The sequence below is a fragment of the Benincasa hispida genome, chromosome 1, assembly GCF_027475165.1.
Source record: "Benincasa hispida cultivar pf3 chromosome 1, pf3_genome.v1.1, whole genome shotgun sequence".
NCBI lineage: Eukaryota > Viridiplantae > Streptophyta > Magnoliopsida > Cucurbitales > Cucurbitaceae > Benincasa > Benincasa hispida.
Window position 1 is genome coordinate 46,477,017 of NC_143478.1, and position 11,762 is coordinate 46,488,778.

The following is an 11,762-nucleotide window of genomic DNA, read 5'->3' on the forward strand; positions in this document are numbered from 1 at the left end:
AAGATGAAGTTAATGGAAAAAATGAATTCTCCATTTTGTGCAACATGCAAAATCCAATTTTCACTTTTCTTTTAAAAATACCAAATGTTTCAAAAAAATTTGATAATAAAATTGAAAAATGATTTTCTAAATTTAATTTCATAAATTAATTTAATATCAAATATTAAATCAATTTTGTACAATAATCATCTTCATATATTTAAATTATATTTAAATATATATTCTCCTGTTGCGTTTAATTTGAATGTTTCAAATTAATTTCTCAAGCTAGTCTAAAGCTTATCCATATGCGAGCTAGTATGGGGACCTCACGGACCTACAGATCATGGGCTCTAACAATTCGAGATTAATCGGCTAAACTCATTAGTACAATCTAACCCCCATTCGTTAACTAATGGGACACTCCACTATAGCCCATAGTTGAATTCCCTCACTGTAGATCCTCTAATGAACAATCTTGATTCATAATCTTTATGAATCAAATCATTTCTCTATCATAAGAAGGCGGGGCATCGATTGTTCAAGACCTGGAATCAATACTTAAGAGAACAACCTATCTGCTAACCCTAAATAAGGTAGGAGTGAATTTCATCTTGCAAGGCTATGTCCCCAGCTATTCATCTGGTCTTATCCCAAAATGGTAAGCTTATTGAGTAGTGCTGTTGGACTACTTTCACGGTTTGCAGATCAAAGGATAATCTAGAACAAATAGAAGTTCATAGCTAGCTCAGGATTAAAATCGAGTTAACTTAGGTTATATAATAAATGAAATATCAGTTTTAACAGTAAACGGTCGTTAGAAAGAAAAGTGACTATTTTCGTGGTCCAGTCTATATGCAAACTTGTTGCATAAGATGCCCCCACTCTCACGTCTCAACATAAACGATTTGTGGATCACATCGTTTGTAGCACCTTACAACTTCTTGTAACAACTACAAAATGGGTCATATCCAATAGTGTTTACCAGGATGAGATACTCAATTTCATCCATATACTTATTAGACCATTTAGGCTATATACTGTCAACTTGATCCTGTTTATGTCATTACATAAAGTTACAGCATTCAGACTATATCCAATGATAAGTTTATTGGATTTTCATAACAAGATGCAAAATCAACAAGTCAATATTATTGATAAAATAGAATGTTTAATACAAACTGCGAGTTCTAGGGCATTCACAAAAATGTGAGACATGTATGAGTTATTATACATAAAATTTAAAATGTAAAGAATTATACCATCTCGAAACTTTAGATTGTCCAGTGATGTAAATAAGTAAATACTTTGCATTACGTTGGATTTAGAATCAAATATGTTTGGATTACATTTTCAAATGTTTAATTATTTAAAAAAATTAGAGTATTCGATAAATACTTAACTTTTGAAATGTATTTTAAACGATTTTATCAAAAATATTTAAATAAAAATGAAGTTTTTGAAAAATATTTTTGTTCTCTCGTTCTCCGGACATGAGGTCGGTCACCAAACATTTTTCCGTGTCTCATTCACCACTCCGCCGAAGACTTTTTATGGTAAAAGTAAAACAAGTGAATAACTTGCTTACATTAGTAACTTTCAGTAAATACTGGTACCTGGGTAAGTATTAATTATAGCATAACTTCCCATGTTTTTAGATATCGATGTTTGAAGTTGCTGTAATTTTTAAAATAATTACCGTCAAATGTGCTTCTAGAAAAATCAATTGTTGAATGAAATAAATTGGTATTCAGTAAATTACAGCTTAAATTTGAAAAAGTAAATTATAGTAAGTTATAGTGTTTGATAAATAAATACAAAAACAACATATTTGAGATATAATAACTAAAATAGATTTATAAATAACTTTTTATTTTTTAATTTAAAATTTTAAATAATTGTTTAGAATGTTATATTTTGTTTGTTATAGACTAATTTTTAAATATTAAAGGGAATAACTTTATTTTAAAAAAATCACTAAAATATGTTTTTAAAAAATGATACATTAAACTTGTGAAAATTTAGAAAATAGATTTGATTTGATAAATATATAAAATAAATCTCATTTTTAAAGTATAAAATTGAAAAGTAAATGTTTATTAAAAACTCTACATAATTTTAGGAGAATCTACAAGCTTGTAGGATACTGCTTTTAAAATAGACGTGAAATTGTCATGTTTTTAAAAAGTGATTCTAACATATTTAATTCAAATATGTTTTACCAAATCCAAAAGGCAAGTTTTTTTTATAATCACTTCTATCTCTCTCAAAAGCAATCTCAAACGCACATTTTATAATCTAAATATTGGCTTAGATAGTTAAAATAAGTCATACTTGAACTAACATTAAGCATATACTATTGATCTCGATATCAGAGATTCAATCTCCACACTCTACATAATGTAAAAAAGAGGATAATTATTTAATATAATAATCAATAATTGACAAATAGTGATAGTGTAAATTTCAATTATTTTTTTAGGGTGGAATTTGACCCTCTGATCTTTTAGTCAAATGTTAATATATATACCAACTAAACTATGTTAATTTTGTCAAGGAAGAACAAATTGCCTCATCAGCAGATGACAAGGAGCCATGTAGAAGCTGATATGAATGCTCTCGCTGGTGTGTATGCTATCGTTGGTGTCGCTGGTGTGTATACTCTCGCTGGTATCGCTGGTGTGTATGCTCTCGCTGGTGTCGCTGATGTGTATGCTCTTGCTGGTGTCGTCGGTGTGTATATTCTCGCTGATGCTGATGTGTATGCTCTCCTAACAGCCTCTGACATATAATTATTCTCTACCAGCTGTACAGAAGATTCGTTAGTTATTTGTTGTCCTTATTCTAAAACATAAGTGTATATATCTATACATCACTTCCCTGTATTATATGTGGGGAAAAGATTTAATATACGAAATTAAATATACAGAAAAGGGAAGAGAAATTGCTTTCCCAGATCTTCATCTTCTGCTGCAACCTTTTTCTTCTTCAAGCTTAGCTTATACAGCTGCTCGACTTGGTATCAGAGCCCCAGGTAAGCGATGGCAAATCAACCTTCTACAAATTTTTTCTCACCTATTTTTTCTGGAGCTGCCAGCAGTGGAACCATCGCAGGTCCTCCCCTAAATCAACTTCTCAACCAAGTGACATCTATCAAAATGGATAGGTCGAACTTCTTGCTTTGGCAGAATCTTGCGTGGCCAATTCTAAGAAGCTACAGATTGGAAGGTTATCTAATTGGGGAAACTCCTTGCCCAGATCGTTTTATTCAAGTTCCAACCAGTGGTCGATCCGGTGAAAGCTCCAGTGCAGATCCAACCACTGTCTCAGTCCCTGATGTCGAAATGCAATCAAATCCAGCTTATGATGCCTGGATAGCAGTGGATCAACTTCTTTTGAGCTGGCTTTATAACTCAATGAACCAGAAGATAGCAACACAAGGGATGGGTTTTCAAACTTCCAAAGAACTCTGGGAAGCAATCCAAGAGTTGGTTGGAGTCCAATCCAGAGCTGAAATAGATTACCTCAAAAGAATGTTTCAGTAAACTCGCAAAGGCGCATTGAAAATGAGTGAGTACAACTCGCAAAGGCGCATTGAAAATGAGTGAGTACCTTGCTATGATGAAACGATTTGCTAATGGTCTTGCCCTTGCAGGTTCCCCCGTCTCCTCCTCTGATCTGACTTCACAAGTGCTAGCTGGTCTTGATGAAGAGTATAACCCAGTTGTAGTAGCAATCCAAAGCAAAGGAACAACACATTGGTCTGATCTGCAACCTGACCTGCTGACATATGAGAAAAGGCTTGAGTATCAACTTACTGTCAAGACAGGAATTACCGAAATAGCTAATGTCTCATTCTCACCCAGCCCACCTTCAGCCAACATTGTGCATAATCAGTCCAATCCTTCAGCACACACCCCTCGAAACTCTTCTAGATATACACAACAACCAAATTTTAGGGGTGGAGGAGGTCGCAACAGGGGTCGTGGTCGTTGGAATAATGCATCCACAACTAGACCAACCTGCCAAACTTGTGAAAAACTTGGGCATACAACTGATGTTTGCTACTTCAGATACAACAAGGAGTTCAACAAACCTAGAAAAACTCACACCCGTATTGAATCTACTCAACTCCCACCAAATCGAAGTCAATAACAGAACACCTCTGTTTTTTTTACTCATTCAGCTGTAGCTTCATCTGAGTCAGTTGCTGACCCCAACTGGTATGTAGACAGTGGGGCGTCCTCACACATCACCAAAAATCCAAGCTTCCTCCAATCCTCATCTGCCTATACAGGTAATGTCAATGTAGTGGTTGGAATGATAAATCCCTTCCTATATCTCGTTATGGACATACAAATATACCTACTAGTTCTGGTGTTCTGTCATTATTAAATATTCTTTATGTGCCTGCCATAGCTAAGAACCTGGTAAGTGTATCCAAACTTGCCAAAGACAACAATATAGTGGTTGAATTTCATGCTGACTTTTGTGTGGTCAAGGACATGGAGTCGGGAGTACCAATCCTGAAAGGCTGGCTTAAAGATGGGCTATACCAGCTGGAGGATGTCAACCAGTCTATAAATAATGCACCACTTACTTCAAGATTGTTAGATGCTCGCTTGACTGCTCCATCCAAAGAGTTCTCACGTCAGTCTGCTTTTCAAACCAGCAAGACAGTAACCACAATGCTTCTCCACAGGCGACTTGGCCATCCATCCTCTAAAGTTTTGTCAAAAGTACTTAGTGGATGTAATTTACAAATTACTGATAATGAGAAGTCATTTTGTGAAGCTTGTCAGTTTGGAAAGTCTCATGCCTTACCCTTTTATGACTCTATTTCCCATGCAAGCACACCTTTTGAACTAGTGCATACTGATCTATGGGGGCCAGCCCTAATGCTTTCTGCAGATGAATATAGATACTATGTGTTGTTTGTTGATGACTGTAGTCGATTTACTTGGCTATACCCGTTAAAACAGAAAAGTGACACTACAATTGCCTTTAGACACTTTCAAGCCTTTGTTCTTAATCAATTCAACAAATCCATTCACATATTGCAAATGGATGGTGGGGGTGAGTACAAAGCAGTGGCACATTTATGTGATCAGCTTGGAATTCAAATAAGGGTCTCCTGCCCCTACACTTCAGCACAAAATGGACGAGTTGAATGTAAACATCGCCATGTTGTTGAAACCAGTCTTATTCACTTAGCACAGGCTAAGATGCCACTGCACCTATGGTGGTATGCCTTTCAAACTATTGTTTATCTTATTAACTCTCTTCCCTCTCCTATCCTTCAGGGTCACAGTTCCATGGAAGTGTTACTTGGAAGCAAATTGGACCTGCTATCTCTAAGAGTCTTTGGGTGTGTGTGCTATCCACACCTTTGTCCATACCAGCACCATAAGTTTGCCTTTCACAGCAGCAAATGTGTCTATCTTGGCCCTTCCCCAATACACAAAGGTCACAGATGTCTTACTGAAGATGAGAAGGTCATCATCTCTCGCCATGTCATATTTAATGAAGACGAATTTCCATTCCAAACAGGCTTTGCAAACCTTCAAACCTCTACTCCCACAAATATAGCTCCATCAATCTCTACATGGTTCTCTTCACCTCCTGCCCATTCATCCTCTCCACAACCCTCACCTGAAACAAATCCCTCTATCCAACCTCAATCTCCTCACACTTTTCCTACACCAGCCACAAGTTTACCTTCCCTACATCCTAGCCCATTACTGTCTCCCTCAACTACTTCTCAATCCCCTACAGTGTCACCCTTAACAACACCTCTACCCTCCCCTCCACAGCAATCCCTACAACCTACCACTCAATCCTTCATTGGCACTCATCCAATGGTCACAAGAGGGAAGGCTGGTATTTTCAAACCCAAGGCTTGGGTTGCTGAATGTATTGAAGACCTTACTTAGAGTGAACCAACTTCAGTCTCTCAGGCTCTTACAGCTCCACAGTGGCAAGAAGCTATGAATGAAGAACTTGTTGCATTGCAACGTACAAATACTTGGTTACTGATACCTTTTTCATCTGATCAAACTGTTGTTGGTTGCAAATGGGTCTATCGTATTAAACGTGATGCTCAAGGACTTATTCAACGGTATAAGGCACGTCTTATTGCCAAAGGGTTTCATCAACACCCTGGCTTTGACTATTTTGATACATTCAGTCCTGTTGTCAAGATGTCTACTGTTAGAATTGTGCTTACTTTGGCAGTGTCTCATCACTGGCCACTTCACCAAATTGACTTCAATAATGTCTTTCTCAACGGCAAGCTGAAGAAGACTGTCTACATGTCTCAACCCTCGGGTTTTGAAAGCAAAACTTACCCACATTACGTTTGCAAGCTCAATAGAGCTCTCTATGGTCTCAAGCAGGCTCCTCGTGCGTGGAATGATGAGCTCAAAGCATCTCTTTGTCAACTCGGCTTCAAAGTAAGCTCCCTAGACACTTCTCTATATTATATGCATACCTCATCCTCTATCACTCTGCTGCTAGTCTATATAGATGATTTGATACTCACCGGTAGTGATCCAACTCACATCGATCATCTTGTTGCCCAACTGCATACACAGTTCTCTCTCAAATATCTAAGATAGCTCAACCAATTTCTTGGTGTCCAAATCTCTTATACACCCTCCGGCCTACATCTGCATCAAGCTCAATACATAGCTGAACTTCTCTCTAAACAAAACCTCAACCATATGAAACCTTGTCCAACCCCTGGAGTACCTGGCACCTCTCTGTCCTTGAGCATTGGAACACCCCTCCATGACCCATTTCTATATCGCAACACGGTTGGTGTTCTCCAATACCTCACTAATACAAGACCGGACATTGCCTTCATTGTTAATAAGCTTAGTCAAATCCTCAAAGCTCCTACTGATATTCACTGGTCAACTGTCAAACGTGTGCTTAGATATCTTGCAGGGACTCTCCATTTTGGCCTAACCATCAACTGTGATACTCACCTCAATTTAACAGCCTATTCTGATGCAGATTAGGCCTCAAGTATTGATGATCGAAAATCTACACCTACTTATTACCTCTATCTTAGATCGACTCTCATTTCTTGGTCATCTAAGAAACAAATGACAGTGGCTCACTCTAGTATTGAGTCCAAGTATCGAGCTATTGCTCATGCTGCAACCGAGATCATTTGGGTGAAAAATTTGTTAACCGAGATTGGTTTCTCTTCAAAGGGTATACCTGTTCTCTAGTATGACAACATGGGTGCAGGTGCCTTAGCTGCCAACCCTGTCTTTCATGCACGAACTAAGCATATTGAAATAGACGTGCACTTCATTCATGACCTTGTCCTTCAAGATCAACTTCATGTTAGATATGTACCCTTTGCAGAACAATTGGTGGATTGCCTAACTAAGCCTTTACCCCTTGATACATTTGTCTACCTTCGAAGCAAGCTCGGACTAAAAAACTTACCCTCTCACTTGAGGGAGGATGTCAAGGAAGAACAAATTGCCTCGTCAGCAGATGATAAGGAGCCATGTAGAAGCTGATATGAATGCTCTCGTTGGTGTGTATGCTCTCGCTGGTGTGTATGCTCCCACTGGTATCGCTGGTGTGTATGCTATCGCTGGTGTCGCTGGTGTGTATACTCTCGCTGATGCTGATGTGTATGCTCTCCTAACAGCCTCTGACATATAATTATTCTCTACTAGCTGTACAGAAGATTTGTTAGTTATTTTTTGTCCTTATTCTAAAACCTAAGTGTATATATCTATACATCACTACCCTGTATTATGTGTGGGGAAAAGATTTAATATACAAAATCAAATATACAGAAAAGTGAATAGAAATTACTCTCCCAAATCTTCATCTTCTGCTGCAACTTTTTTCTTCTTCAAGCTTAGCTTATATAGCTGCTCGACTAATTTTCCTCTAAAAAATCTCATATATATATATATATTAAAAATAACTTTGTGAGTTAGTTTGAAATCATACATGAGACAATTACCATTCAATAAAAAAAAAAACATTTAAGAAAACCAATTTCATTTAAAGACCATAAAATTGGAATATTGAATTCAAGATTCAATATTTGCAGTATATTCTTCTTTGTGAATAAAGCTACACATCTTACTTTTAAATATTTAACAAACTATTTTATATTTAGACCTTTCTCTCTCCACACACACACATATATCAATGACCTTAGTTCACAAGGCTCTTAACTTGTCCATGATTAATTAGTTGTTAAAATATTAATTTCTGTTTGGTAATTATTTTGTTTTTTATTTTTTTATTTTTAGAAATTAAGTATATATCTCCAAAATTCTTCATTTGTTATCTACTTTTTCCGGTTAATTTTAGAAAACCTAGTCAAATTTAAAGAATTAAAAAAATAGCTTTAAAAAAGTTATAATTATTTTTTGGAATTTGGTTAATAATTTAATCATTATACTTCAGAAAAAAAAATTCTCGAAATAAATGTATATGAAATAAACTTAATTTTAAAAACCAACCAATCAAATGATTAGTCAATGTACCCATTTGTTGATTGAACTAAATAAATGTATTAAATGATTAGTCAATGTACCAATTTATTCATTGAACTAAATAAATGATTAGCTAATACATACTCTTAGTGACACCATTTGATTGGTTAATTATTTTTTTTTAGTAATTGAAAGTGTTTGATTTATACAAGTTTCCATTTACTTTTTTATTTTTTTTTTAAATAATAATATTAATAATGATAATAAATGCATGTGCCAAGATTCTCATTTTCAGCTTTTGTGACATCATTTATTTTTTCTAAAAAACTTTGTAAAATGGCCAAAACAACCTTCTCCTTCCATTCATTCTAAATAAGTGGCTATGCATGATTTAATGTTTGACAAAATGTAAGGCTCTTTTTTTTTTTTTTTTAATTAAAAAGTTAGAGTCAAATTACAATTTGTCACCTTTAAACATGATTTTAACTTCATCTCTATGTTTTTTAATGTTTCAATTTAATTAATACATTCCCTGTTTAATTAGCTTGAATTAATTAGTATAATTTTATTAGAACTTCAAATGGGTCCATGTAATTTGGTTCAACCTCGCAAAATTGTTCTAACAATATTTTATACACTCGATTTTTTTTTCTTCTAATACAATTATTTAGCATAATCGACCATATGTATAACATATGAATTGTTGTCACATATTAAAAAATCTAAATGAGTATAACTTATTTGTTAAGATATATTTACTTTTTCGTCAACTTGAACTTAGTTCAGCTAGTAAAGATATTTATCCTCTATCGAGAGTTTAGAAATTTGAATCCTCTATCTTATATGTAATGCTGTTGAACATACAAAAAATAACGATAAGAACATAGAAGTAAAATTAAAGCTTAAAACCCTAAGAAGCAATATTTATTTTATTTTATTTTTTAGTGCAAAGGGGAAACAATATTTACTTTATTGTTATTTTTTTTTTTGGAGTACATAGAAACAAGATCTCAATACTTATCCCATTAGCAAAACTCTCAAAATCAAACTAAATAATTAATATCTATTTAGTAATTATTTGATTTTTAGATTTTAGTTTTTAAAAATTAAACTTACAAACACCCATTCTATCTTTTAAATTTCTTGCTTTGTAACTGTTTACCTTGTAAATAAATAAATAAAAAAAATTAAAAACTTGTTTTTATTTTTTAAATTGGGTTAATAACTCAACTCTTTTGTTTAAGAAATATGTAATCAATTGTAAGAAGTTTAGAGAAAATACACTTAATTTTCAAAAATAAAAAATAAAAAAAAAAATAGTTACCTAACAAGGCTAATTGATTAAAATAAATGGTTAACACCAGGCCTAACAGATTAAAACAAATGGTTGAGAGTAAGTTTGAGAGTGATTCTAACATGGTTAAAATCACTTTTTTCATTTTCAAAATAATTCTAAAACATGTTTTTAATCATTCAAAATAATTTTTGATGATATGAAAATTGCATTTAAAAATGTAAATTAAACAATAAATTTTAAATGATTAAAGACGTGTTTTGAACATGATTTGTGATTTTAATAATTTCAAAATCACTTTCAAACATGCACTAATTAAATTTTTTTGTATCATTTTGGGTCTCAGTAATTTGAATTTTGTTCTATTTTGATCTCTATATTTTTAATTGTCCAATTTTAACTTATATACTTTCAATAAATTTTAAATTTAGTCATTCGAAATTATTTTTGATTGAAATTGGTTAAATCATAACAATAATTTTCATTTCATGGAGTAAAAGATAGAATGTGAACAGAATTTCATAGTCATAAACACTATTTTTTTTAAAGAATTCAACAATAAAAAACTTTACCGCACCAACTAATCTTTAATATTTATTTACATCTGCATGGACTATAATTAGACAATAAAAAATATAGAAACTAAAATGGAACAAAAATTCTAATATTGAGACTAAGTTAAAATGATACTGTAACCTAAAAAACTGCACAAACTCAACACTAAGACTTCGTTTGATAATTATTTGGTTTTTTGTTTTCGTTTTTTAAAATTAAGTTTATTTCATTCACATGTCTTACAATGATCTACATATTTATTAAGTACAATGGTTGAATTCTTAACTAAATTCTAAAAACAAAAAGAATTTTTTGAAAACAACTTTTTTAATTCTCAAAATTTGTCTTGATTTTTTAAATCATTTGCGAAACATAGATACTAAAGGAAGAAAATTGAAGGTAGAAGTAGTATTCATAGATTTAATTTTAAAAAATAAATAAAATAAAATAAAATAATTATCAAAAGAGATCTAAAATGTCTAAATCTAGCGAAAAGTGTGCAACATAATTAAAAAAACCAAGACCTCAAAAATAATCAAATATATATATTTTAAAAAAACTCATAATTATTGGTCACAAATCTTAAAAAAAAAAGGGGAAAAAATCTAAAGCAGGCTAATTTTGAATACGATTTAAAATTTAGAGTTAAAATTAACTCCTACTGATTGACCAAAATAAGAAAAAGAGTAATTCCTTATCAGAAAAGAGAGAGAGAGAGAGAGAGAAAAGGAGTTCTCATAAAATTTTATTAAAATGTCATTTTAATAGGAACATTATTATTATATTATCATTATTAATAAGCATACAAAAATATCAAAGTGGAAAAATATGAGGTTGAAAAAAGTTGCATTTATGTCACACCCACTGTTCCCCATTGAAACTCATTAAATTTTGCAACTACCAACATTATTGTATTACAATATATATATATATATATATATATATATATATTACAATACTATTAGCTTATGCTTATGTAATATGGAATGGTTTTCTGGTTTTATCGTTAGAGTTGCCTTTAAGAAATATAATATTTTTATTATTTACTTATATTTATACAATAATATTGATTAGTAGTAATTATATTTTATTAATAATGACTTCAACTACGTAATAATTTATATTTAATAGTATTCGTGACTTTAAAGAAAATAAAACATTACAATAATCTTGTTGACTTGTTTGTCCTTCACCAAACAAGGGACATGGCAGTATAATGTCCTAATCATAATCAAACTTTGGTTAAATTATTTTAAATTTACTTCTTATATTTTGAGATTTGTGTAAATTTTATATCTAATAAAATCATAAAATTGAATTTTATATCTAGATGTGTAGTTTTAGAAAAAATCGTTAATTTGATAACTATATTTCTTTTTGTTTTTGAACATTAAAACTATTTTCTTTCAATTTTTTACGATATCTTTCATTTTTCCAGTTGAATTTTAAGCCAAATC

General features: G+C 32.4%; 1 protein-coding gene across 1 annotated transcript; it reads left to right on the top strand.

Moving 5' to 3' along the window:
- The first annotated feature begins 3,020 nt into the window (after window positions 1–3,020).
- LOC150038496 (uncharacterized) lies at window positions 3,021–3,524 on the top strand. The gene has a single exon (XM_090313413.1). It carries the CDS (start codon window positions 3,021–3,023, stop codon window positions 3,522–3,524), a length of 504 nt encoding a protein of 167 aa, XP_090169539.1.
- The last annotated feature ends 8,238 nt before the right edge of the window (window positions 3,525–11,762 follow it).